The 27641-nt window shown below is 62.9% G+C and overlaps 1 protein-coding gene across 5 annotated transcripts; it reads right to left on the reverse strand.

Moving 5' to 3' along the window:
- Nucleotides 1-302: 302 nt before the first annotated feature.
- On the reverse strand, nucleotides 303-27641 carry CIC (capicua transcriptional repressor). 5 transcript variants are annotated; one of them, XM_043434941.1, is made up of 21 exons: nucleotides 27507-27641; nucleotides 21535-24330; nucleotides 9523-9672; nucleotides 9201-9435; nucleotides 8968-9097; nucleotides 8691-8873; nucleotides 8445-8610; nucleotides 7411-7613; nucleotides 7097-7322; nucleotides 6401-6504; nucleotides 4940-6155; nucleotides 4665-4852; nucleotides 4169-4290; nucleotides 3905-4071; nucleotides 3514-3804; nucleotides 3095-3417; nucleotides 2569-2822; nucleotides 2317-2471; nucleotides 2107-2238; nucleotides 1399-1530; nucleotides 303-1295 (listed from the first exon to the last, which is right to left on the reverse strand). In XM_043434941.1, exons 2-21 carry the CDS (start codon nucleotides 24317-24319, stop codon nucleotides 928-930), a joined length of 7530 nt encoding a protein of 2509 aa, XP_043290876.1. In that variant the 5' UTR covers nucleotides 24320-24330; nucleotides 27507-27641; the 3' UTR covers nucleotides 303-927. The 5 variants fall into 5 exon arrangements, with proteins under 5 accessions (XP_043290876.1, XP_043290877.1, XP_043290875.1 ...); XM_043434942.1 differs by lacking the exon at nucleotides 27507-27641 and adding an exon at nucleotides 26721-26871 and having other exon boundaries at nucleotides 2317-2468; XM_043434940.1 differs by lacking the exon at nucleotides 27507-27641 and adding an exon at nucleotides 26721-26871.

Here is a 27641-nt window from a genome sequence, read left to right on the forward strand (position 1 = left end):
TGGTCCCACTGGCCTCCCCACCCAGTGCCTGCCCTGGTTCAGACTTTGAGTTCAACTGGAACATTAAGGGTGAACTGCCCTTCTCACAGCACCACGTCACACGCCTTCCCCAACCATGCCTGCGGAATGGCTGAGTAGGCATGACTCTGCCCACCAGGTCCCGCTGATGTAGGGGATGGTCCTGGGATGGCATCCCGCTCCTCACAGTGGTTAGGGGCAAAGCCTGTAACCGCATGGCCATCTGGGGGCCAGACTGGTATGACCCACATCCCTTCTCCCTTGAGAGCTGGCAGCCACACAGGTGTGTTAAACAGCTTTAATCTCATCATTGCGTCTTCTCAGCACAGTAAGAAATATTGCACATGATCAACATGTTTTGTTCTGGGGATGGGGACAAGGGTGGGGGAATCACCTTCTTAGAAAGTACAACCCAAGTTGGGAGGGCAGAGGGGGTGGGGAGAGAACCCTCCCCATGCCTGTGGCAAAGTGCAGGAGCCCCCACCCCCAAGCTAACCTGAGTCCAGCCCCTCTGGGGAAAAAAGGGGTACATGAACTCCCCCTACTCCACAGGCACCTCCCTGTGGCCCGAGGCCCATACTACCCTCCAGCTGGCAGCCCTCACACGAGCCATTTTGCATAAAGTACAAGTGAAAAGGTCTGAAGGTAACACACTCCAGGTTATGTACAGGGGCTCGGTGGAGAGAGACTGTGCCCCGCTTCCCCTCAGTCGCCCCCCCCATCACAGGGAGGGAGCTGTGGGGGGAGGGGGTAGACAAGGGAGCAGGCCTCATTTCGCCCCCAACTGGAAAGGACGAAATGGCTTTACTGGGGAGGAGGCAACCATCCTGCCCCCCCATTCCTGCCACCTAACATACTGTCCATGTCCTGAGGGGGGTACTGTGGGTCTGGGGTCTTCTCAGGAGCCCCTCACCTGCCTGTGGCAGCTGTGGAGGGACCAGAGGGGGGTGGTGAGGGTTGGGGGGGCCCCTCCCAGCCAGGCTGTCCAGGCCCCGGCTCGGGGGGTGGAGGCAGTGGCGGGGCAGCCGGGGCTGTGCCAGAGTCCGAGCCAGGTGAGGTGGGGTCAGGGCCCCCCGCGGGGCTGGGAGTGGGAACAGGGGCAGCAGCAGTGCCAGTAGGGGGCGGTCCGGGGAGGGGGGCCTCGGCTCCTGGGGGCTGTTCTGAGGGAGTGGCCGCCTGCATGATCTTCTGGCGCACCTCACGGATCTTCAGCTGCAGACAGACCTTGGAGGGGAAGATGTCCGCGTAGCGGGCCTGGAAGGCTGCTGTGGCCTGGGCTGTGGGCAGCAGGGGCAGGCGGGGAGGGGAAGAAGGGCAGGGTGAGATGAGTAGGTAGGCCCCCTCCAAGTCCCCCGCCCCGAGACTGCCAGCTGCGCTCACCTGATGGGAAGAAGCCGTGGTCCTGGAAGAGCTGCATGACCAGGGCCCGGCGCTGGTCCAGGGTGCGCCGCAGCGACGAGTAGGGCACCTTCTCGTACTCCAGCTCCCCGAGCACGTCCTCAGCTTCTGTGCCTGTGAGCAGCGCAGGGAGCCCGGTCAAGCCTCCCGCCGCCATGCAAGGGTCTACTCAGCCCTCACTGAATCCTGTTTCACACTGGGGTTCAGAGAGGGAACCTGCCCAAGGTCATATGGCAATTTAGGGGCCTGTGAGACTCCAGAACCAGGCTTCCCTGGTGGCTCAGCAGTAAAGAATCCACCTGCCAATGCAGGGGACATGGGCTCGAACCCTGATCGGGGAAGATCCCACATGCCCCGTGTGGAGCAACTAAGCCCTCAAGCCACAGCTACTGAAGCCGTTGCATCCTAGAGTCTGTCCTCTGCCGGAAGCAAAGCCGCCACCGCAGTGAGAAGCGCGAGCACCTCAACTAGACAGCAGACCCCGCCCGCCACAACCAGATAAAGGCTGTGCGGCAATGGAGACCCAGCACAGCCAACAAAACACACCTCCTCCAGAACCCACCCTTGGCCTGCTGTCCTTCCTCTCAGCGACACCGGGCCCACTCTCCCACCTTTAACCCTGTTCCTGAGACCCCACCCCTCTTGGAGGCCCTGGGTCCCCCACAGCTCTGCCTGCCACCACGCCAGCACCTGTGCGTTCAAAGGTGAAGATGTCGCCCTCGCACTTGGCACTCTTGGGGGTGTTGGGCTCCGAGCTGCAGCTGGAGCGCCTCCTCATCTTGCGCTTGGGCGAGGTGGGGTCCTCGGGGGCCGAGTCCAGATCTGTTCAGACGGAAGCAGGCTCAGTGGAATGGCCCCCATCTGTCCTCCACCTCCCCCGGGCACCTGGCGCTTGCCTACCAGTGGAATTCTTCCTCTTCTTGCGGTAGGAGCCCAGGATGGCCCGGGGCGAGGTGGCCAGAGACTGCAAGGTGGGCGAGGGCAGCACCTCCTCAGGCCGGAACTCGGGCAGCTCGGCAAAGCGCTCCTCGAAGTCCACCTCCGACAGGACCCTGCTGGAGAGCAGGCAGGGTCACTTCCTCTGCCCCCGCCTGCAGCTGCCCCTCTCCCAGCAACCCGCACACTCCGCTCGGTCCCCCAGCCCATGCTCACTTGTCCACAGAGTCAAAGGTCTTCTTCAGGGGCGGGGGCCGCACCTTCACCTTCTTGCCGGCACTAGCTGCCTCCTTGCGCTCAGGGGTGTCCCCGGCCGCCCTCCCACTGCCGCCCTCACTGCTGCCGCTGCTGCTACCAGGAGCTGGGGCTGGAGCCAGGGCCGGGCTGGGAGGGGTGGGGGGCTCCCCTCGGCTCTCCAGGCCCAGCCCAGGGACACGCCAGTCTGAAGACGAGCTGGGGAATTTGCTGGCCTGGGGGGGTGGGTGAGGAAGGAGATGGAGAACACTGGGGTCAGACTCATCAGGGCAAGACCCAGAAACAGAGGGATCACAGAGATGGATACTGACCGCTGAGATACAGAACTGTGGGCAGGACCCAGCTGTGCAGACAGACAAGCCCGAGGAGAGCCCACAAGGGTGCGGATCAGACAGGAAGAGGGAAGAGGGGTGGGACAGAAGAGGGGACAAGGGACAGGAGCAGAGCCAAGCAGTGCTGGCCACCCCCAGGCCTGCTGGGCACTCACCATGGTCTCTGGGCCCTTGGTGCTGGTCTGCTCCTCAGCAGGTGGGGGCAGCGGGGGACTGCTCCGGGCTGTGGGAGTCCAGGTCTCGGGGGGCAGTGGAGGGGCTGGTGTTGCTGGCCGCCCCTCAAGCTCTGACTCGGACGCTGGGGGATCACGGGCTGGGCCAGGCTCCAAGGGTTGCCGGGGTGCAGGGCCTGGCCTCCCAGGGGCACCAGCCTCGAAGGAGCCCACGGGAATGCTGGCGATGGCCGCCTTCACTTTCTGGGGGGCCTTAGGGGTGGGCCGCTGGGCCTTGGGGGCCACTAAACTGTATGTCATGGAGCCTGTGGGTGGAGAGAATATTTGCTGAGCCAGGCTTGACAGGAACCCATGCCCTGGGTCCACCCACTCAGCCCGCCCTCACCTGGCCTGACACCCACCTGTGGCGCTAGGGAAAGGGCTGGCAGGGGCTGGGGTGGCAGCAGTGGGTGCCGGTGGGCCCTTGGGCAGGATGGGGGCAGCAGGTGGGGTGGTGCTGGTGGCCACAGTGTAGACCAGGCCTGGGGGGGCCTGGGATGGCTGGGCCAGGGGTGCTGAGGAGGTGGGCACGGGGCTGCCGGGGTAAAACGCTGTGATGACGGGACCACTGGCGGCTGCGCAGGTGGGAGGCAGCTGGGGGCTGGGCACGGGTGACACGCCCACCTGGCCAGGAGCCAGCAGTGGGGCTTGGCCTGTGGAGAGAGAAACGGCAGAGGCAGGGGACCAAGTGAGGGCCTGGGCTGCCTCAGCCCCACCCGTGGTCCCCAGCTGCCAGCCAGGCCCACCCCTCACCTGAAAGCAGGGGCTGCACGAAGGCGGGGCCGCTGGGCCCCAGCGAGGTGAAGCCGAGGGCGACCGAGCTCGTGGGTCCATACGAGGTGACTGTTCCAGGCTGACTGGAAGCAGGACTGGTGCCCAGGGGCACCGCGTGCCCACCTGCTGACTGCACGTAGGTGATCCTGCCACAGGGAGAGGAAAGGGGAAGGTGTGAGGAGAGCTGGCTCCCCCAAAACCCTCCCCTGCGCTGACTCCCAGGTGCGGGCTCAACTGCCATACCGCGTGGAGGAGGGCAGCAGGACCTTCTGAGGCTGCGAGGCGGGGCCGGGGAGCGGGGCCGGGCTGAGGGGCGGCACCAGGCCGCTGGGTGTGCTCACAGGCACCGGAGTCAGCTGGATGATCTGCGGGCAAGGGAACCACAGGTGGGGCTGAGCCGGGGCCCCAGAGCGAGGCAGGGGAGGCCTGAGACCTTGGAGGCTGGATCTCAGCAGAGACTCAGAAGGGAGACATTAGGCTGGGGCTGGGGAGGGTGAAACCAAGGGAAAGAAGACAGCGAGAGGCTGGAAACACAGAAAAGGGACAAGGGGCGAACGATGAGGGCAGAATCAAGATGCTCAGGGACATCAAGCCAGGCAGTGAGACAGAAGCCGAGACACCAAAGGGAAGAAAAGGAAGAGACTGAACGATAGGCAGGCACAGAAACCACAGGACACAGAGACTGACGCCCAGAAGGGAGGAGCAAGGGGCAGGTGGGGCAGCACCGAGGTGCGCTCACCTTGCTGGGTGGCTGAGCGCCGTTCTGCACAGGTACTGAGAAGGGCGGGCTCACCAGCGGCAGCGGCTGGCCGGCCCCTCCTCCCCGCATGGACATGCTGGGGGTGGCCAAGGGCACGAGTACCTTCCCAGGCAGCAGCTGGGCTGAGCCACCTGGGGGCGGGGCCTGCACAGGAGACACGGACTGGGCTGCGAGGTGAGAGACGGGAGGGCAGGTGGTCACACAGGAGCGGAGGCAGCCGGGCCCGCTCCTCGCGCTGCCCACCCGGGCCTCACCTTTGGGGGGCGGGGCGGAGGGCACGGACTGCAGGATGGGGATGCCAGGAGTGGGTGCGGTGGCAGCCAGGACTTTGCCATTGGTGGAGGTGCCCGGCGGGAGGGTGAAACGGATGCTGGTGGTGGGGGCAGGGCCGCCGGGCGCCGCTGCCTTGGTCCCAGGGGCTGGTGCCACTTGCAGTTGCTGGGGCAGCGTGGGCAGAATGTACTGCACCTGGGTGATGCCCCCAGCCTTGCCCAGGGGACCCGGCTGCAGGATGCCCAGGGGCATTGGCCCATTGGGGCCACTCCCAGCACCGGCCCCCGAGCCCGCAGCTGCCCCACTGCCAGGGCCCCCCTGGGCAATGAACTGGACAGCAGGTGGCGCTGGGGCCCCGTAGCCTGGGGTGCCCACCAGCAAGTTGGTGACGGTGGCTGGCGCCTTCCCCACAGTGCCCAGGAGGGGCCCAGCCACCAGGTGTGGGGCCGTAGAGGTTGCCGCTCCTGACTTCTTGTCCGAATACACTAAGCTGACGCCCAGTGGGGAGCCCCCCGGTGCCCGGGACCCAGTGACCGCCTCAGTCCTGGCACCAGCTGTGTCACCAGGAGACGCTTCGGCCCGGCCGGGAGCAGGGAAAGGCTTGGAGGCAATGGGCACAGGAGTGCTGCTGACGGGCCGCACCACGTTGGTGACCATGGTGGCGGCCGGGCGGGACAGGGGGGTTGCCGGGGCCCCGTAGGCCAGCGAGGGCGCCGGGGCTGAGAGCACACGCGCGCCGCTGCCCTCCCGCTCCTCCTTGTTTGAGGGCAGGACCAGTGTCTGCAGGACGCCTCCTCCCCCGCTGGGAGGCGCCGCGATGACTGAGGGGCCCGGTGGCTCCAGGCCGCCCACGCTTTCAGGTCTCTTGCGACGGAAGGTGGCAGGATCCGTGGGGAGAAACCGGGTGGCCTTAGAAGGTGTTGCTGGGCCCCCAGTTCCAGCAGGTGGGGGACGGAGGGGGCCTGTGGTGCTGCCCTGACCTGACTCCTGGGCCTTGAAGGTCCCTGAGCCCAATGGGAAGGAGGTGGCGGCTGAGGAGGAGGAGGCAGCAGGCGAGGACGCGGAGGAGGTGGGCCCGTAGCCTTTGCCGAAGCCTGCAGGTGGATCTGGGGGCCCTGGAGGCTCAGGGTCCAGCGACGGACGGCAGTGAGTAAAGGAGGAACGGATCACAGGTGAGAACACCTTCCGGCCGAAGCCCTGAGTGGAAAGAAAAGGGAGACACAACCATGTCAGGGGAGCCTGCCACCCTGCCATCCCCGATTCCGCGTCCTGCCTGGCAGCCAGGCCAGTTGAAGGCCTCCACTCATCCAGGCTGAGACGTCCATGGGGCAAATAGCTCGCCTTCTCTGAGCCTTCATCTCCGCCTCTCTTGACACAAGGCAAAGGAACGGTCCCCCTCCCAGGACACGTGGGCCAGACAACAGCAAGTCCCAAGCACTCACCTTGCTGCCCTCCGGGTCCTCCCCGGAACTGTCTCCACTCTCGCTGTCAGTCACCCGCTCCTTGCACTTGAGGTCGATGTCAGTGGTGCCGAAGCCATCATCAGCTGAGGGAGCAGATGCAACACTGTTGGCAAAGGGCTGGGCGCAGGGCTGCCCAGAATGGAGAGTCTGGAGCCTGGCTCTGGCCTCAGCTCTGCCCCGTGCTGGCTAAGTGTTGTCCAGGAATGCTGTTCCTCAGCCCAGGTGTGCCCACCTGCCTGCCGCCAGACCCTGAGAGCAACGGGAAATGGCACCTGACCCTACACCCCAATGGCCCGGCCATGCTGGTATCCTCAGGATTCCTGTCTGGCCTGCAGCTTCTTTTGTTTTTTTTTTAACACTTATTCATTTGGCTGCACTGGGTCTTAGTCACAACACCTGGGATCTAGTTCCCCAACCAGGGATCAAACCTGGACCCCCTGCATTAGGAGCATGGAGTCTTAACCACTGGACCACCAGGGAAGTCCCTGACCTGGGGCTTCTCGAGGGCAGGGCTGGACTACCTCGGTAGGGCCTGTACTGAACAGGCCCAGGATCACAAACAAACGGGGAAGGGAAGAAAAAGGGGCCGAAGGACCTGGGCCAAATCTCCACCTATCTTTCCCAACCTGAGCCTGCTGCTTCCCGGCTAGGACTCTGGGTCCTGAGACAGCTTACCAATGACATCATCGTCCCCCTCCTCCTCACAGATGACCATGCGTTCCTCATCACTGGTCATGTCCTCACTGGCTGCACGCTGGGAGCGGGAAGCCCGGGTGGGGAGCAGTGGGGGCCGTCCACTGGCTGCTAGGGTGCCTCCCTCCCCGGGCGCCGCAAAGGGGCCTGGAGCCCCATACTGGGTGGAGGGCTTTGGACCAGCGTAGGATGTGGGGCCAGACACCATCTGCAGGGCAAGTGCAGGGAGAATTCAGCCAGGGCAGTCACCTCCCTCCCTGCCCGTCGCCCCTACCCCTGCGGCCTGCCCTCCAGACCTGAGTCAGTTCCTGCAACGCCTGGCTGTCTACCTCTCCGCCGTCCAGGCTGTGGACCCCACTGTGGGAGAAGGCGCGGGGCCGGGCCGAGCCAGGTCCCCCGACAGCGTGCAGACGCTCTGCCCCACAGGAGCCGCTCCCTGGAGTCTTGGTATCTGAGCTCAAGAGTGTCTGGGCCGTGACAGACAGGAGCTCCGAAGACACTGCAGGGCGGGAGAGACAAAGTTACAGTCAGGAAGCCTGCTACTAGCGCCTAGGCTGGCCAAAATGTCCACAGACACTTCTACATACTGGGTGGAAGCAGGGTGGATTTCTTGGGCCACCCGGCAGAAGACAGACACCACCCACCAGCCCAGCATTTCCCACAACTTCCTGTCCTCTGGGGTTTCGAGGAGTGAGCCCACTGCTCCCTGGGAGGCGGCCTTTCTGAGGGGAGAAAAGCCTGGAGACAGGTATGTGCGGCACTGCTTAACCAACAGCCACTGGACTGTCTGAGCCTCTGTTCCCTTGTCTCAGAGCAAAAGGAACATCCCTCGCAGGGCTGTGGGCCAGAACCCACGGGATCTCCAGAAAAGCGCCTCAGGGTGGTGCACTCTATAGACACCGTCAGTCAGCAGCAGTAGCCGATAAAGGCCTTCCGACTGCGGCCTCGAGAGTCAACAAGCTGCGGTTTAAATTCAGACTCGGCCACTTCCTAGTATTTTGTGATTTCAAGGAACTGATTCTGCTTTTCTGAGCCTCAGTTTCCTCATCTAGAAAATGGGCTTTGGTTTTGAATGCTAGACGTTATGCTCTAAGAAGTGCCTGTCACGTAGCGAATGCTCAGTAAATGGCACTTGATGATGAGGCTCCTGTTCGGATGTGTGACCTTCCTGGACCTCCCTGACTCCTTCACCACAGCTCAGTGTCAGGGCCTTTGCAGTGAGGTGCTCAAAAGAAATGAAGCCGAGAGGAGCTGCTGGGAAAGCAGGCTGAGCAAGCGAAGGGGAGACTGGTGGCCCACTGGAGGGAAGCGGGCAGAGGGGCTCACTGACCTCCGGGGGCAGCGGCAGTGCCTGTCTCCGACATGCTCCGCTCCCTCGGCTCCTTGTGCCCTCCTGCCAGCCCCAAGCTCGTGGGCTTGGCCTCTGAGCTGGACTTCTTCCGGTCCTTGTTGCACCACTTCCAATCTGGGTGGGCCTTAAAGTGAGCCTCTTTCACCTAGCAGGAAAGGGCAGGGAGACCCTTCACTCATCCGCCCGACCGGAGGAAGCTGAGGAGCCGAGAGGTAGCGGCGTTACCTGGAAGGCCAGGTCGTGGTACTTCTGCTTCTCCTTGGGCCCCAGGGCATACCACCACTCGCCCAGGATCTTACTGACAGTCCGGTTGTCCTGGTTGGGGTGGCGCTGGTGGACCAGGGCCCGGTGCCGCTTGCTGAAGATCATGAAGGCATTCATAGGCCGCCGGATATGGTCCTTCTCCCGCTGCAGAAGACAGCAGCCCGCGTGGGATTGTTAGAACCCCGGGGATGGGTTGGGTGTCCTCGGGGTGAGCTAGGGATGGGTGGCGATGAGGCACCTTGTTGGGGCTGCGTCCATCCTTCTCTGAAGACGAGTCTCGTTCCTTGGGCAGGGCGCTGAGGGACTGGGTCCGGCGTTTCCCGGGCGGCAGGGGCAACTGGATCTCAGGAGACATGATGGAGAGGAAGCTGTGGGGAATGAGATGTGATGGAGACAGAGCAGCAGGAACAGGGAGAGCTGAGTCTCCAGCCACGCCCCCTCCTCCCTGGTCCCAGGCATCAGGGTACACACGCATCGTCGTGGTCACTCTCTGTCTCGCTGTCCAGCCGTGGCTCTCCTGGCGGTCCAGGGGCCTCCTCCTCCGTGGTGGGAGGGGGGCCTTTCCCAGGATCCACCACCCCCAAAGTGTGGGGGGGTCCGGGCCCTGGGCTCTCAGGGCATGTGGCTCCAGGGGGCCGCCCCGGGTCAGCATTCCCTGTCCCGCCCGGTGGCTGCTCGTGAGCAACGGCCGCCGACTCAGCAGGTTCTGGGGGCAGAGCAGCAGGCAGGTCAGAGGGCTCCGGGGCCATCCCAACCCCATCCCCGGGCCTCCCCACGGCCCCCCGCCCCTCACCTTTGCTCTGGTTGGAGGCCACGGGGTGGCTGGCAGGTTGCTGGGCCTCACTTGGCTGGACAGAGGGGTCAGGCTGGCTGGGGGCCAGGAAGGGGACTAAGGAGTGCCAGGGGAACACGGCCACAGAGCGAGGCTCCACATTTGTCCACACTGTGGGAGGGAGTCAGCTGAGCGGGGCGGCAGGAGAGCCGGGCCGGGACCCCCCACCCCAACACACGCTCTCTTCCACCCTGGACAAGGCGCCGCCCCCTCTTCTTTACACCCTCTTCCCCCATCCCAGAGCGCCCTGGGCTCAGGCGTGCGACATCACTCAGGAAGAACTCCTCGCTGACAGATTTTTAGATTTATAAGAACAAAAACAGAAGCAGGGAAGGAGTCCTCACACCCCACGCCCTCCCCCACCTCCACCTCCACCAGCCTTGCCACCAGGGACCAGGCCAGAGGAACGACTGGCTCCTGTCGCAAACCAGGCCATGACTGCTTGCCATCTCACTCTCGGAAGACCTTGGCGGGGCTGGAGACCCTCCCCCAGGCGTGCCCCATTCCCATCACCACGCCTCATCTGACAGAGCCCCTCACCTTGGCCTCACATTCCCTTTCTCTTTTCTTGAGGCAGATGGCCCAACCTCCACTCCCACTCTTCTCCTTCCCTCCTCTCCCCACTACCCACAGGGCACGGGATCTCAGGCCTTTCTCCTTGCCTCCTTCCCCCTACCACAGACCGCAGGGACCCAGACCTGCCCTTCCCGGGCTGGGCATGGTGGCTCCAGCATCCTTCTCTTTTCTCCTCAGAGAGAAGTCTACTAATTGTGAAGGGGCCTCTCCGCCTTCCCTCACTTGACACTCCTGCACTTCCCTCCAGTATAGTGGCCAGCTCTCTTGCCCAGAAAGATGGGAGGGTGTGGTAAGCTCCTCAGAAGAAAAGGCAGGGACAATAGAGCAGACAGGAGAATTGTTATGAGACCCTGCCCAGGCAAGGCAACAGCTCCAGGTGTTTCCTTGAGAATATGCACAGGAAGGTACCTCCCGCACCAGGGGCCAACCTTCTGTTCCAGGAGCTGGGTGGTAAGAGAGCCAGCCTGAGGCTGCGGCCCACCCCTGGCTGGACTCCTGGGGCAGGCCCAGGCTGGGAGTGGGTCTCCTTCTCACTGCCAGCTCCCTGGGGGAAGTGGAACCCACAGAAAAGGCCCCTGCTAGAGAAAGACCATGAAGACAGGAGGAAAACGCCCTAGCCCCGGTCCCCATCACTCCAGGCTCCCCCTGATCTAGATCAATTTGACCTCATCTGACCCCGCCCCCCAGCAATGCCTTCGGAAGGCTGGCCTGGTGGAGCCCCTGTGGGAGGCACTGGCCTCAAGACCTGCTTCTGTGAGATGCTGCCAAAACAAGAAGTAGACATCAAGGCAACAGGAGAGGGACAAAGAAGCCAACACTGGAGAGGACTCTAGATACTATGAAAATCCCATCCCTACCACTGGGGCACTGGAGCCCCACAAGCCTGCTGGGCCCTCAAACCCACAAAAGCCTTTAGAGACCTGGACAGGTCCCTCTCTTCAGAAAGATCTTGCCTCCTGATCTTCTGCTGGGTGAGAAAGAAGGGGCCCAGCAGACAATGGGAGGACCGTCCTTTGGTCCTGTCCCTCCTGAACTCCTCCCCAGCACACTACCCTCCAGGTTCCTGGGTCTCGCCCTCTCTCTCCCCTGAAGAGCACACCACAAACACACTACTCTTGAGCAGACAGTGCCTCACTCACAATCCCAAGACCTGTCCTTAGACCCACTTCTCAATCACAGCCCCCAGCGCCTCCCCACTATTTCACACCTGGGACCAGGTCTCACGCTGCTACGATTCTAACCCATGCTCCGGAACCAGGTACTCTGCACCCTTCACCTCCTATGACAACATACCTGTTCCACCCCGCACCTAAACCCCACAGCTGTCCCCAGCTACGCCCCACTCTGCACTCTTATCACTCTGCTACACTCCCACCTGCCGTCACTAACCACTTGGCCCAGCCGAGCTCTGTAACTTTCCCCTCTACTCTGCCGCCACCGTTCTCTTACTGTAACCCCATCACCATTACTCTGCACTCAGCACCCCGACATCTTGACCCCTGCAGTCCCAGGGCCCAGGCGCTACTGACCGAACATGCCGAGGCCACGGGAGGCCGCGCCGGACGCGGGCACCAAGGGCCTGTGGGCTGAGTACATGGTCCGGCGCGGGGGGGCCCGGCCGGGGCTCGCGCCTCCTCAGCGGCCGCCGCCGTTCCGCCCGCCGCCGGCTCCTCGGCCGCCGCCGCTCGGGCCCGGGGGGAGCTGGAGGCCGTTGCCACATGCCCCCCCCCCGCACGCCGCCCCCCTCCGGCCGCCCCACGCGGGGGTCTCTGCCGGGCGCGCCTGCGCACAACGCCGCCTGCCTCCCGCCGCCCGGGGGGCGGGGGGAGGTCAGAGCGCGCCGGCCCCGCCCCGCCCCCCGGCGCGCGCGGGGGCCGTCACGGGGCGCGCGGCACGGGGGCCATCGGCGCCGCCCCCTCCTTCTCCCTCCTCCCGCGCGGAGCCGGGCGGGCGGGGCAGGTGGGGCGGGGCGCGGCGCGCGTGCGCGGGGGCGGCCCCCTCCCTTCCCCGTTCGCTGGCTCGCTCCCTCCCTCCCTCGCAGCTCCGGCGGGTAACGGCTCTGGCCCCGCGCGCCCCGGCTGCCGGCACCGCTCCCCGCCTTTCCGGGCCTGGGGCCCGCGGCTCAGCGCGGGGTCGGCCTCCGGCCCCGGGCGGGCAGACGGACGAGCGTGCGTGCGTCCGTGCGCTCCGAGCGAGCCCCGCGCCGAACCACCGCCGCCTCCCCGCCCCGCCACTACTACGCGCTCCCCTCCCCCCACCGCACCTCCTCCCGCCCCTTCCCCGCTTCCCCCGCGGCCTTCCGCGCAAGCCCGGCCCACCGCGCGCAAATCCATTGGCTGCCGCCGCCGCGCGCGGGTCAGGCCCCGCCGCGCCCGCCCCCATTGGCCGCCCCGGGGGAACGTCAGTCATATGCAAATAAGGGCAGGGCGGGGCGGGCTCCGGTTGGACCCAAGCCGGCCCGGGGCGGGACCGCGGGAGGAGGGCGGCAGGGAGGGCGCACTGCAGTAAAGGCACCGAGCCAGGGGGGCGGTTCGGGGCGCTGTGCTGCAGAGGCCCGGGGCTGTGGGTGGTACTAGTGTGTGTCCAGTCCGCGCGAGGAACACGCTCACGCGCGGCTCGGCCCACTTCCCTCACGCCCACCTGGGGCGCGCCCGGCCCCACAGGGCAGACGAACTGCGTGTAGGGTTGGGCCAGCCACCCCTGAGCCCTCACCAACTCACAACAGCAGCCACAAACTCACACACACAGACACACACTCCTAGACAGACTTTCCTACCACACCCATTACCTTATCCACACCCAGGGTCACATGGACCCTCCCTCTTACACTCTCACACGAAGTCACACACCTAGAACACTTCCTCACATAAATGTACTACCTCCCACACTAACCGTCCATCACGCCCCGCCCACAGTCACACACACTCGTTCTCACCCATCCTCTTCACATCACCCATTTCATACATGCCCTGTCATACATGCTTCATCAAAGCATATCCTCCTCACACATCCCTGTGCATCATCATACAAACACACGATATATTAAACAGACAGAATCATCTCCTACACCTCATCACAGCCACTGTTTGTCCACTGCGCACACCCTATGTCCCTCTAACACAACCAACATTCGTGGCCTTCCTGGCACTCCCAACAGGTAACTCTCACAAGTGCCATCATACTGACCCCACACACTATATAAACTTACCCCAGTGAGCACTACTTCAGTACCCTGGCTCATCAGGTATACAAAGTGCCATGGCTGTTCACCATCATTGAGCAACCCCACCTGACACTTAGCAGCCACCTGGGACCCTCCACCTCACAGTGTAAGGCAGGAGGCCACCACTCTATTGGGAGTCACTTTTTTCAGAGGAAGGAAGAAGGGACACTAACACTGGGGCTGCTTCGTTTGGGGAGTTTGTATCTATGACCCTGTGCGTTGAATCCTCACAACCACTAGGAAAGTACACTTTATTATGCCCATTGTTCAGATGAGAAAGGGAGGCTCAGAGAAACTGAATAAACGGTGCAAAATCATGCAGCTGGGACATAACAGCCCAGCACTCCAACTCAAGTGCTCTTTCCGCTTATGAAAACTCACCCTCAGGGTGGACATAGGCAGAGACTCCCAACCCAAAGGTGTGGGGAATATGTTCAAAGATTCAGAGAGACTGATGAACTATAGAAAAGTCAGAGGGCACACAAAGAGTCACAGACAAGGTCTGGGGCCCACCAGGCAGAGAGGCAGTGGCCCTGGATCACGCAAGAGGGGCCCTGAGGTCACATCCTGTGAAGGCAGAGGCCTGGGGTCACAGCTGAGCAGGTCAAGACTGCACAGGCTCAGATGGACCAAGACTGAGCTCCTACACAGGTAGGGTCAGTGACAGGCACAAACATTTTTCCCAGCCTTCTGCACCTACAGAGATGAAGACATGGAGAAGGGGCAAAAACCAGGTAACCTGAGCCCAGAGGGAAAGGGAAGGTCTGTAGCCCTCTGACCTCCAGCGACTGCAGGGCCAGACTCTTGGCTGTGAGCCTGGAGAGATCAACTGAGGGACTATTAGGTGACCACCCCCTCCTCCCTATGCAGCCCCAGACTCAGACCCTCCATTACCTCACTGCCCCAGGGACTGCAATGTGAAGCAGAAATCTAGACTGAAATCAATGTGGCCTGCTCTATCTCCCCATGGCTGCCCCCTCCTCTCCCCACCGGTGAGTCACCTCCTGGCAAGTTAACCCCTTCCCCACTGCAATGCAGCTCAGGGACTGAGCTCAGAGGAACCCTGCCCCCAGTACCCCCACTTCTGCTGCGTGAGAAAAGGAGCTAAGCCTGGCACAGGAGGGAAAGAGGGCCCCAGACATCTGGGAGGGTTGCACATCTGGTAGAAGGCAGTGCCCACAGAGGAGGGATGGGAAGAGGCCCCTTACAGGGTAGGGGACAGCCAAGTGGGGGCCCAGCCTAGCAGGGAGGGGCCGGAATCCGGGCGGGAAGGGCCCCCCTGCCCTGGGCACTGGGCCAGCCCTATACTTAGTTTCCATTGTTTGGAATGGAGGAACCCTGGGTGGGGGTGATTAGGAGTAGAGAAGAGGGAGCAGTTCCATGTCTTCAGCCATCCCCAACTCTAATTGGGGCCTCCCTGGTTGGAAAATGCTGAGGAGGTTCCCCAAACCAGGGCCTCAGCCCCATCTGAGAGGGAGTGCTCCACCACCCTTCATGCAGAGCAGGTACTAGGCAGAACTACAGTGCAGCTCACCCCTGCACTACCCCATAACCAACTCCACAAAAGGTTCGGCCCCAAACAATCCCCAGGGCCCCATCCCACCCCAGCCTGGGGACAGGGAGCCCAGACAGAGACAGCAACTGCCACCCAGGGTGGCACAGGCTGAGGCCTGCCCAGAGCCTTGGGGCGCACAGCCAGGGATGCTGACAGACTGAGGGACAGGCAGACATGCCCTGAACTCGCGGGCCCCCGTTTACTGAGCCCGAGAGGCACCGCGCCCTGCCGCCTGCGGCTCCCCACCCTGCTCTCCAGGCCCGGGTCCCCGCCTCGGCTCACCACCCCGGTGTCCCCAGCTCCCCTCACCCGCTCTCCACATACACACCCACCCACCCACCCCGGGCGGAGTCGGCGACGGCCAGGGTTGCCTGGGGAACGAGCCCAGGATTGGGCTGGTGCTGCTCGGAGGGATGGGGGCCTAAAAATAGCGCCGGGGTGAGTCAGTGTGAGTGGGGCTGGGGTAGGCAGGGGGACCAGAAGGGAAAGAGAGGCAAGCGAGAGGTGTGGGGGAGGCTCCCCAGGGACTGGGAGATGGGCGGGATAGGATGGAGGGAGGGATGTGGATTTGGGGGTAGAAAAGGGAGTCGAGGGGGAGTGTACAAGCGCCGGGGCTGAAAGGGCTGGTCCGCGCGGGCTGAGGGAGGCGCCACTGCCTGGGCGGAGGAGGGGGCGCCGCCCTGCGTTCTCCTCCCCAACCCCGCGCTCACGAGATTTTCCACTCGCCGCCTGGCCCCCAGCCAGCCCTTGGCGGGCCCCACAAAGCCGCTTTGTGCTGGGAGGGCGGGCGGGCGCCCGGCCGGCCTGACACCCACGCGGGCCGCGGCGGGGCGCGGGCCAGCTGGCACCCGAACTGTCTGCTGGGGGGGCAGGTCCCCCACCCAGCCCGAGAACGCGGCCGCGCAAGGGTTAATGGCGCAAGGGCGGGGGGAGCAGGTCTCGACCAATTGGCGTCGGCGGGAGTGACAGCAGCCAATGGGAAGACCCGAGGCCAGCCGCCCCGGGCCTACCCTCTAGGGCGCGGGAATGGGCGCGGCCCTCACTGGGTGCAGGTCTGGATCCACAAAGCCCCCGATGCACCCTCTTTCCCTGGCTGCTTCGCATGAAACAGGCTCAGAAGGGGGTAGGATCTTGCAGTCAGGAGGTGGCATGATCAAGATTTGAGTCCCGGTTTGCCTGGCTTCACGATTAGCTTTTCCACCGAAGTGGGGAGACGGGGGTTCCCTGGCCCAGGCCCCCAAACGGAGCGGGAACAGGGAACCGGGTGCGGGCGGAGGCGGCGGCGCGGCAGGCTAGGGTCCAGCCGCCTGCGGTGCAGCCGCTGCCGCCGGTGGTAATGGGAGCCAGACGCCGTCGTCGCCGCTAATGCGCCTCCCTCCCTGCCACTAATGGAGCCATTAATGCCCGGGCGCCGGGGGCTGCGGGCCACACACACCACCGCGGCGTTGCGCATGCGCAGGCCGGCAACCACCCTCCCCCCGACCCCCCCCCGCCCCAGCCACCCGCCGCCACCAGGAGGCAGCCTGACCCCTTGCAGTGCCTGGCGCTCGGGGCTCTTCCAAGAAATCTCCAAGACTCACTCCAGCTACCTCAAAAGAGCCTATTCGCTCCTCTCTCCTGTAATTCACCCTCTTCTTCCCAGGCTAGGTCTCCTTCCTATCCAGGGGTCTTTGACAGCCTGATCCAACCCTTTTCCTCTGCTCTGAACCGTTTCTAGGCTCTTCACGGGACTGACACTCAAGCGTGGCCCTGCTGTAACTGTCTTCCTTGGCACCCTTCTGCCAAGCCTAGGCCCCGTATCGGCTCCAGCCTCAACTGGCCACTCCAAGGCCATACACTTTCACCCCTCCTGGCCTTTGCTCCTGTGGCTGCCTATGCCTAGATGGCCCTTCTCTTCTACTACCCTGAAATCCACTCTCTTCCTGCTTCAGCTCCAATGTCACCTCCAGTGAGAAGCCTACCTGAACCTCCCTCATCACCTCATTCATTCAGCCAGAGTTGCCTCTCTCCTCTGCCCTCCCCTGGCTCTGGCTCTCTCTGCTCATCCTTGCCTGTGCCTGTGTCCACATATGCCTTTCCCACCCACTTTACCCCAGCCTGGGCCAGGGAGAGGGGTGAGGAGGGACTTCTGGTGGGAGAGGCAGGGGTTATTGTTTGAGACAAAACAGAAATTCTCGTTGGGCAGAGTCTGGATCTGCGAGTTAGGAAGATCTCCCCCCCCCCCACCGCCGCCCCCCTGGCTCCTCTTGGGGCCTCATTTTCCCAACGCACCCAAGCACAGTGGGTGGATACTGCTTGGTCTCTGAGATCCTGCCTGTTGGGATGGACTACTCGTGGGACTCAGTTAAATGGAGCTGGCACCAAAGTGTCTTCTGAAAGGTGATGGGGTTGGGGGTGGTAGAGGTGATCCGGGTCATGCCCTCGAGCAGGTGGGTGGGCAGAGGAACAGCTTTCCTGCTGCTCCCCCACAGCCGGATCTCCTAGCTTGGCCCCCAAAGCCCCCGCCTTCCTGCCTGTCTTGGGAACAGGTGCTTGGGTGTTGATGGGTCTGTAGGATAGCTCCCGACAACTCTCAGCAGCTTTCAGGACAGTAGCAGACATTTAATTTGTCAAGGACCAAGAAGGGGCCTTCAGGCCTAGACATTACCCCAACACTCCTCTAAGAGGGAGCAAGAGACCTGGTGCTTAGCAACTCTCCAGTGACTTAGAGGAACAGAGTTCCTGATGTGCACAGAGTGGGAATGAGGGCTAGGACAGGGGAAGCAGGTCTGTCTAAAGAATGGAAGGAGGAGGACCAGAGGGTAGGCCAAGGCTGGACCAGAGACAGAATTCCAGATCGGGGCGGGGGGTGGGGAGGAGGGGGCAAAATAGAAAGAGGGTGGAATGAAAGCTCCAACAAGGACTGGTATCTAAGGAGGCACAAACCACGAAAGCCATTGAGAGCCAGACTCAGGGAAAGCCAGAGAGAAGAAGTCCAGAGAGGGAGACTCAGGCGCAGAAATAGAGACCTGGGCAGAGACAGACATAGGCACCCAAGGGAGAGACAGATACGCAATGGCTCAAACAGGCAGATGGGCGGACAGGCCCAGGAGAAGGGGCACTGCCTGTCAATACGGGGAACCCAGGCAGAAGCCGGGAGTTGGAAGGCAGGCCATGCCAAGCACGAGGCTGAGACATCTGGCCTCCTAGGCCAGGGCTGTAGGCCCTGGGGTGGCTTCCTCTCCGGGGGAGCAGGCGGGAAGAGTCAGAGGGAGGTGGCGATGGCAGCTGGCTGGCCCGGCCATGCACAGAATGCGGAGAATGCCGGCCCGCCTGCTCCAGCAAGTCCCCCAGCGGAAGCAAATGCCTGGTCGGGGGCAGATGCAGGCAGGCTGCCCTGGGCCACCCCCTCACACCTGCTGCCCTGACGGAGGGTCAGGCCCTGGCATGGGCGGTCCAAAGGGGCCAGGGTGATAGCTTCACTGTGCCCCTGGGCACGGTCTGCCCTGTCTGGGCTTCAAGACAGAGAAGGCCCCAAGGTGCCTACTTCCCAAGGCTTTAGGAGGCCTCTCAGAGAAGAACAAAAGGGCCCACTGGCTGGGAACCTGAGGGCAGCCTGGATACCTCAGCATGGGTGTAGTCAGGGAGGCGCGGCTCAGAACCGCCAGGACAGGCACTGGACAAGTTCTGACGACCCATTGGCTTCCAGCAAGGGGCCTCCCCTCCCTGAACCTCAGTCCCCCTCCCGCAACCAACGACAGGGCTGGTCACTGGTAATCCCTGTTTCATAGCGTCAGGAAGTTTCAATGAGACAGCCCCATCCCTGAGGCTGGGCATGTGGTATATGCTCAATAAAGCGGGCTACTATTACTGTTATTGTTATCATTACTGAGAGTGCCCAAGAGCCTGGGCTCTGGTGCCAAACAGTCTGGGTTCAAATCCTCGCTCTCCCTGTTCCTAGCTGGGTGACCACAGGCAAGTCACTCTGCCTCTAGGACTGCAGTTTCCTCCTCTGTCCAGTGGAACTAATGGTCCTGCGGAGCTCCTGGGGTGTGATCACGATTCAGTGAGTAAAGGTGCCCTGAGCACTTACTGAGCAGTGTGCCAGGCACATGCATGGGTGGTACTCAATAAATTATTACTCTTACTTCTGGTAGGAAGGGTCCTGTGATCTAGATCGAGAGATCCGATTCAAGACACAGTCCTGCCCCTCCCTGGCTGGGTGACCTCCATCAGGACTCATGTCAGGGCCTCACTTTCCTCATCTGGAAAAAGGTGTCAGGAACGCTGCCAGACCACCCTGGCGGGCCTCAGGTCACCTCCCCACGCAGCAGCAGTGAGGGCCATGACCCAGCGGTGCTATATATGAGGGCAGTGTCAGGGGGCTGCAGGCATGTGGGGGGTGGGAGGCTGAAGGGGATGGTTATAGAGTCCTTCTGCTTCAGTGTCTTCACCTGCCTAAGGACAGGAATCCCTGCTGTGCCCACTTTGTAGAATTTTGCTCATATCAGCTACAAAATAACAAATGTAACAAATGGTAGGGGTGGAGCAAAAAACACCTCAGTATATGAGCATAACAGGCAAGTGCTGTCTCTGCGTCCTCTGCCCTGGGTCTGGGCTGGAGCTGAGTGAGGGCAAGGCCTGGACTCCTTCCTACACTAGTTTTTGTTCCAGCCCAAGACACCAGCGGCTCCTACCAAGATCCACACGTACACCTCCTTCCCTGGTCTCAGGGGCTGGAACTCACCCTATATGGCACAACCCTAGTTGTACCATAGTACAACTAGTAGTACAACTACTAGTACATAGTACAACTAGTTCCCTAATGCCCTCAGGAAAAAGTTCCCAAGTCTTAGAAGGACCTTCTATGATCTGACTTTGATGTGCTGCTCACCTATGCAGCCACACATCCCAACACTCACCCACCGTCTAGAGCCCTTGACTTTGCAGATTCAACTTCCTTTAAACTTTGGCTCTTGCCTCAAGGCCTTTACACAAACTCTTCCCTCTGCCTGACGGCCCTCCTGCCAGCCTTGCCAGGCTCCCTTCTGCACACCCTTCAGGCCTCACTTTAGAGGGTTTCCCTGATGGCTCAGACAGTTAAGAATCCACCTGCAATGCAGGAGATCTGGGGGTTCGATCCCTGGGTTGGGAAGATCCCCTGGAGAAGAGAATGGCTACCCACTCCAGTATTCTTGCCTGGAGAATCCCATGGACAGAGAGGAGCCTGGCGGGCTACAGTCCATGGGGTCGCAAAGAGTCAGACATAACTAAGCGACTGAGCATGCATTCACGGCCCCTTCTCCAAGAAGTCCTCCCTGACCACCCCAGCCCTAACGACGCTGGACAGCCACTATCTGGGGACAGGTCTGTCTACTCTAGGAACCATGAGCCCTGTGAGGATGGGACTGTGTCCTTAGCATCAACCAGCACAGGGCCAGGCACAGAGGGGGCCGTCAGTCAACAGTGAATGAATAGGTAAATAAGAAAAAGATGCTCGGGAAGGGGTGAGTGACAGGTTTGTCACCCTCCATGAAAGTTGCTCTGACAAGGCCCAAGCCAGATGGCTCTCCAGCCCCATCTCAGAAATGCCTCGCCCCCATCCCTGGCCTCAGCCCTCTAGTCACACCAGCTGTCCTCAGCTGTGCTCCTTCTGACCTCGGAGCCTTCCCATGAGCCTCCCAGGAGGTTCTTCTGTCCCAGGGTTGCAGGTTCCAACTTCTCCTCCAACCCCTGGCTTACACGCCCTGTCCCGAGGGCAGCCAGACTAGGTTCACCTCTGGAGGCATGCCCGGCACGCCCCCGGCTCCCCGCCAGGGCACTGACCACACCTGTGCTATTTACCAGGTACAGCAGCGAAGATGAGGTCTCCAGGTCTGGGCCTGCCACCACCTGGCAGAAGCACCCACTGGAGCCTCAGTCTTCCCATCTGTAACCCAGGACTGTGGCCAAGTGGTCACGAGCCAGCCAGCCTGGGTTTGAAGGCTGGCTCTGGGATTTACTAGCCACGTGACCCTGAGCAAGTAACTAACCCGACCTCAGTTTCCTCTTTTTTTTTTCGGCTGCACCATGCAGCAGCTTACAGGATCTTAGCTCCCTGATCGGAGATCAGACCGGGGGCCCCTGCAGTGGAAGCGTGGATTCCCAACTACTGGATCATCAAGAAACTCCCAGTTTCCTCTATAGGAGCCTACTCACAGCAAGGATCAGTATGCTGTGAGTGCTACGTTAAGGGGTGGGTGTGAGGTTAGGAGAGATAACCCACTCACAGTGCTTATCACAGTGATGCCCCTGTCAGTCCTCAGGCCATGGGAGCTGTCATCATGATTACCATCTCTGTTACCCCATCAGCTCTGGGGGGGGTGGGGGGTGGGGCTGGCTTTGAGCCTGCACTCTCAGAAAAGGTCTGCTGATTGGTGGACCCCAACCAGGAGGCCTCTGGAACACAGCACTGAGCCTTCAAAGTCCACATGCTCAGCCTGACACAGGAATTCCCATGGGAACTTCTGTGCAGAGGGGAGGCCAGCCTTCCCCCTTGAATGCCCCCCGGGGAGGGGAGCTCACCTCTCTCGAGAGCCACTTTGCCAGTCGCCCGGTACAAAATGAGCCCTCACCCAGCCCCTCCAGCAGAACCTCTTACCTGTCCCAGGCCGGCCCATGATGACTTCCTTTTTGGGGGCAGGATGGCTGGTATAGCTGCTGGGCACCAGGACAGGCAACAGGGCAGCAGGTGAGGGGTGGAAGGCCACCGGCTGAAAGGGTGAGGAGGCCAGGCCAAAGGTGGGCATCGGCTGGGCCACGGCAGTCGGCGCAGCTGGAGGCACAGTGATGGGTACGGGGGCTGGCAGAGGTGGGGGCAGGCCAGGCTTCCCGCTGGCCACCCCGGGGGTCACTGGGGTCTCTCGGCAGCCCCGCCCGGGTCCCCCGGCCCGGGCCTCACTGCCAGTGCCCACCTCCCCGGGGAACTTGGAGGGCAACGGCACGTCCGGGTTGCGGACGATGACGGGCGAGTCCCGCTGCACGGCAGGCACCCGGCGCACGGAGGGCCCAGGGTCCGAGGTCAGGCCGGCAGGTGGCGGCAACAGCAGCAACGGTGAGGGCTGGCGGGAGCGGGAGAAGGGCACGGCGGGCGACACAGCTCGGAAGCCGGCCGGCGTGGAGGGTGTAGGTGTGTGGGACACCGAGTCCACGCCAGAGTCTAAGCTGTCGCTCTTGGGGAAGTCCGGGGCGGCTCCTCCGCCCGCTGCGCCAGGGGCCCCCAACGCCCCCGGGTGGGGCAGCAGCTCTGTCTTCCGTCGCCCAGGACTGATGGGCACAGTAAAGGTCAGGTTGGTCTGGAAGGTGGGGAGGATGCCAGAGGAATGGCGCTCTCGGGGGGCAGGTGGCGGCGGGTGGGGGCCCAAGTCTGGTGGCGTCAGCACACCCGCCTTAGGCGTGCTGGCGCTCAGGTGGCGGCTGCGGACAGCGGTGCGCTGGATGACGGGCGAGGCGTTGATGGGGCTGAAGTTGGCAGGGCGGAAGCCGAAGAGCGGTGAGGGTGAGGGCGACGGGGCTGGCGAGAAGGGTGACTGTGTAGACACGGGGGAGAAGGAGGGTGTGCCCGAGCGAGAGCTGCCCAGGGACACCAGCATCACCGCCGCTTCACACTCGTCAAACTCAAAGCGAGACAGGTCGGCGGGGGCCACCAGGCGTGGACGGGAGTCTCCGCGGGCCGCCACACTGCTGGCCTCGCTGTCCCGCGACGTCTCGTCCCCCCAGTCGAACTCGGTGCTGCCCTCACGGGCCGCCACACCCGCCGGCCGCCCAGCCCCCCCAGGACCGCTGTCCGCCAGGCCCTCCATCTCCTTGGTTCGCATGGACAGGTGACGGGAGCAGTAGCCCCGCCGCTGGGACTCCTTCATGCAGCCGTCTCTCGAGCACAGCCGTCGCCACTGCTTGCCGTTGAACTTCTTTCGGATTCCGTTGGGCGTGCAGACCACGTCGCCCTTCTTGTACTTCTGCTGGGCCGCCGTCAGGGGCGTGCGGGCCCGGGCGGCCGGCGGAGCCCCCTTCTCCAGCGAGGCCACGCTGCTGCTCCGGCTGCCACCCTGGCTCCCTTCCTGGCACGGGGAGGGCTGCTCACCCGGGCGGCCTGGGCCTGCGAAGGCCGGGGACTTGGGCGGTGGTGACAGGAGCTGGGGCGGCAGTGGGAGCAGAGCCGGGGTGCCCAGGGCGGGCGGGTGCTTCTCCTCACCCTCCTCACAAGCCCCAAGGTTGCCACCGAAGCTGATCTTGGAGACCTCGGCGTCCTCAGGCTGCTTGGGGTCCAGGGCAGCAGGGCAGGGGGGAAGCGTGGCCCCGGGCTCGGCCTGCTCCTCCTCAGGGCCCGCTGGGGGCTTCCTTGGCAGGGCTTCGGGCTCCCAGGGGGGCCGCAGCAGGCGGAGGCTGGAGCGGGCCACCCACACCGCCTCCTCGGGCTCCCGGTGTGGTGGCTGAGGCGGCTGCGGCAGGGCGGCTGGGCCCAGCTGGGAGCTGGGGCCAGGGCCGAAGCGGACCTTGTAGGCAGCGGGCTTGGTGGCCACCTCCACCACCACACCCTCCCGGTAGGCCGCCACGCCGGGCTCCACGCAGGTACAGACCGCTGTGCCCACCGCCAGAGCCCCCGGCGGGGGCGTGGCATCCAGAACCACATCCACACCCCCGCCAGGCACCCCCTCATAGAAAGTCAGGGCCCGGTCCCCGTGGAACTGCACACCCAGGTCCTGGCTTCGGCGCACCTGGCGCACCACAGCCGGCAGGAAGAGGCCGTCCCCACGCCGAGCCAAGACTCGCTGGGACCGCAGCTGCCGCAAGTCATAGCCCCCGCTGGTGCTGCCGGGGGGCCAGGGACCCAGACCACAGGCTTCGGCTGGCTCATCCTCCAGGTCGGCTGAATGCTCGCTGGCTGTGTCGGTGGAGGAGGAGCGCGTGGAGGTGGGTGGCCGTGGAGGCACCCCCAGAGCGCCGCCTTCCTCAGGGGTCCGAGCCCGCTCTTCAGGGGCACCCGCCGCCCCAGTGCTGCCACTGCCGGCGCCGTGCTCCTCCACATACTTCTTCTTGGGCGCGCGTGACTTGAACGTGGCCGTCTTTCGGCTGAGTGAAGGCTCCCAGCGGCCCGCCTCCCCCTCCACCTTGGGTTCTTCAGCAGGGCCTGGGGCCGGGTCGTCGGAGTGCAGCTCCGGGGGCAGCCCCTCGGCCCCCGGGCCCCGCTCGGCTTCCTCCTCCTCGCCCTCCTCAGCCTCTTCGGGCCCCGGCTGTTGCTGCTGCGCCTCATCATCTTCCTCCTCTGGCTTGTCCCCCTCCCCAGCCCCTCGCCGCCTCAGGGCCTTGGCCCTGGTGGCTGGTGGGGACTTGCCACCGCTGCCAGAACCTGGAAGGCTGGTGCATGCCTTTTTCATGGGCTTCATCTTTTGTCCACCTGCCGGGTGAGAGGACAGACAGGGATCATTGGGAGCAACCTCAGGAACCGCCCCCCCAGACCCAGTGTCCCCCAAGACTTCCCACTTGCTGGGGCTACTGCCTCAACTCCATGATCCTCAAGGTCTCCTGCCTGGCTATGTTCAACTCCTTTGGGCCCCTGGCCGGCACCCAGACACAGACTGGCACCATATGCCCTGAGCTATACACTCTGGTTCCTTGGGAACCCTCACATACTCTGCTTTCTCTGCAGAGGACAGTAGGTGCAGGCACACACTCTGACTGCCCCAAGGGAACCACGACTAAAAGTAACAGTTCACACCTATGGAGCACTTGCCGAGCCCTGGGCTAAACTTGCCTTTATTAACCCATTGCATCCTCACCACAGCCCTAAGAGGCGGATGCTACCATCAGCCGCATTTACACAGGAGGAAATTGGGGCACAGAGAGATCAAGCCACTCGTCCACATCCATCCGGCTGGGAAATGGCAGAGCTGAGATCTGGACCCAGGTAATCTGGCCCCCGAGTCTGTGCTCCTAACCATTTCAGTGTGCTACCTGTCACATGATCCAGAGGGCACACTACCTTGCACTGTCACTGCCCAGAGAACACACACACTCACACACACAAATGTACAAGCACACAGTCACAGAAAGGGAGGTGACTGGGCTGCGATGTGAGCCTCTCTCTACCACCCCCACCCCGGCCCTGGGCAGCCTGGCATGGCCGGGCATTGTGGGAAGGAGTGGGCAGCTGCGAGTCCCAAGGGACAGCTGCCCACTCTGTTCTGCACGCTAGGCCTGCCAGGTACAACCATCTCCCCAGATCCTGGCGGAGAACAGGCAGGGGCACGTCTGGGGCAAGAGCTCATACCCAGTGCTACCACAGGGCTGAACGTTAAGCGTGCGCGCACGCACGCACACACACACACACACACACACACATACCACACAGTGGGACACAGGGCTACACCCTAGGGTTTCACGGTCCCTCTGGATGGGAGCCTGCCCCTCCCCCAACAGCACCCAGCGTGATACCCGAAAGCCCAGCCACCCCCCTTCTGGCCTGCTTGCATCCCCGCCCTGCCTGGGCTGGCTCTGGCAGGGTGGCTGAGCCGACTAGGCCCCCCTGGTCCCCAAATATGCCCTCGGACTCCAGGTGGGGGTAAGTGGGAGAAGGTCAAAGACAGCAGGACAAGCCCAGCAGGCCAACCTCACCCACTTCCTGAACAGTCATTACTGCCCGCCCCCTTTCAGGCTGCCCTGAGAAAAGAGAAGGGAAAAAACTTTACTCTGAAGTGACTAAAAGAACCTGAGAGGCCAAAAAGGGGGCCCCCGGGAGGGTTAGGGGACCCAGGACCATAAGCCAAAGAAGATCCGAGGCACCCCTGACTCAGCCTTCAGGCTCCCACGGGACCCCGACCTCATGCTCTCCCACTTGGGGCCTGCTGCTGCTTAGGAGCCTGCAGTCCCAGGCTGCCCCTTCTCTGAGCCCATCCTAGGGTCCTCTCGGGCAGAGGCTGGGGGGCCCGGGGCTTCTCACACTGGGGCAGGCACCCAAGCACCCAGGAGTTGGACAGCCACCACCACCTTCTTCCACTGACCTGCTAGACCACCATCCTGGGCACTGAGACCGGGCCCAACACAAACCTTTGCATACCCCACCCAGGGCCTACAACCACACTGCCTGGCACCCCTGGACCCTACTGCCTGGTCCAGGTTCTTCACACCAAAAACCAAGCTTCTTTCCTTCCCCTGGGGCCTACTCTCTTCCTGTCCACCCTCTCAGGATAACTCCCACCCAAGGCCCTCTTGGGCCCTCACCTCCCTCAGAATCTAAGCAGTAACTCCTGAAGCCCAGGCTGGCCCAGGCTTCTCAGGGTCTCATGTCCTCTGCTCCCATCAGGCCTCCTGACACCAGCGTCTCTGCCACTCTCTTTCCCATCCTGTCACCATCTCTATCTCCACCTCTCTCTTCGCAGGCCCTAGGCCCCCTCCTCTGTCACTCCCTCCTTGTCACCCTCATCTCTCTCTGTCACCCCCTCCTCCCAGTCACTCTCATGTCAGCCATCTCTGGACCTGTCACCTTCTCTCCCCATCACCTCTCCTTGTCACCCCCTCCAACTCTGTCCCCTCTCTCTCCCTGTCACCCTGATCTAGTCCTGTCACCCCTCCATTCCTGTTACCAATTCTCTGCCCACCACCCGCTCCTTGTCACCCTTTTTCTGTCACTCCTTCTCCCCACCACTTCCTCTACTCTGTCCCACCTTCCCACCATCCCACTCACCCCTTTTCCCCGGTACCCCTTCCCCGTCCCTGCCACCTGTCCCCTCTCGGCCCCCAGCACCCCAAAACCCCCCTGCCTGTGTCAGCCCTGGCCCCGCCCCTCACCTCGGGCTCAGCGGGGTTTCGGGGCGGGGGGCCGTGGCCCCGGCTCGGTCCGGTCCGGTCCCTCCCCGCCCCCCCTCCGGCTCTCCCTCTCGATTCTCCCTTTTTTTTTTACTCCAACACACAAAATGGTGAATGGACCTGCAACAGCTGGAGCAGTCAGCCAATCAGCGGCCACAACCCCGCTGACCGGCGCCGTCCTAGGCCAATAGATACTCAGAGCCTGGTCGGCTCCGCCTCTCAATGACGAGCGACGCTTGCCACAGCCAATCGTGCCCACCCGGCAGCGCGAGGGGGAGGGGCCAAAGTCCAAGATCGGCCTCCCTCTGGGACCGACACCAACCTGAGCCTACGACCGCCCGATCAGCCTAGGGTCCTGCCCTACAACAAGTGATGGACATCAACGTCGACCAATCGTAGTCCGTCTTAGTTTAGAATGACGAATACAGTACCCAGTCGTCTTGCACTCTATGCCGGAACCCAGCCTCTATGAAGGACAGTAGCCAGTGAAATGCAAGAAGGCGGGGCTAAGGGGCAGGCTCTCCAATGAGCAGGCTTAGAAGGCGTGGCCTGAGCGTTTGTTGACCGGCTTGTCGCAATTCCTGCTGGGAATGGTAGTCTTCTTACGTCTCTGGCCCATAGTCGACAGTACATGGCAGACTACAACTCCCATGTGACAGAGTGCCTGGAGCTCTGAAGAACCCGTGCGAGGAGAAAAAGTCGAAAGGGCAGTTCCTCGTGAGTCTCACTGGACGCCAGGAGCATGTTAGACCCAGGGCCCCGACTCACCCGGATTCCCGGCTCTGGCGTCGCTGCTGGCTCCTCTCAGTGGCGGCGGTAGCGGCACAAGGGGGAGGTGCGAGGAGCAGCCAACCGCCACCCTCGAGCCCCGTAACCAATCAGCAGCAGTCGGGGCGGTGCAAT

This window comes from Cervus canadensis, chromosome 18 (assembly GCF_019320065.1).
Source record: "Cervus canadensis isolate Bull #8, Minnesota chromosome 18, ASM1932006v1, whole genome shotgun sequence".
NCBI lineage: Eukaryota > Metazoa > Chordata > Mammalia > Artiodactyla > Cervidae > Cervus > Cervus canadensis.

Bases quoted from the DNA above. Each gene is read 5' to 3' on its own strand.
- CIC (XM_043434941.1), bottom strand. From the start codon at position 24,319: ATGAAGCCCATGAAAAAGGCATGCACCAGCCTTCCAGGTTCTGGCAGC. The intron at 6,156-6,400 runs GTGAGTGCTTGG...CTTTCCACTCAG, and splicing joins AGGACCCGGAGGGCAGCAAG to GGCTTCGGCCGGAAGGTGTT. The intron at 2,239-2,316 runs GTAGGCAAGCGC...CCGTCTGAACAG, and splicing joins GAAGAGGAAGAATTCCACTG to ATCTGGACTCGGCCCCCGAG.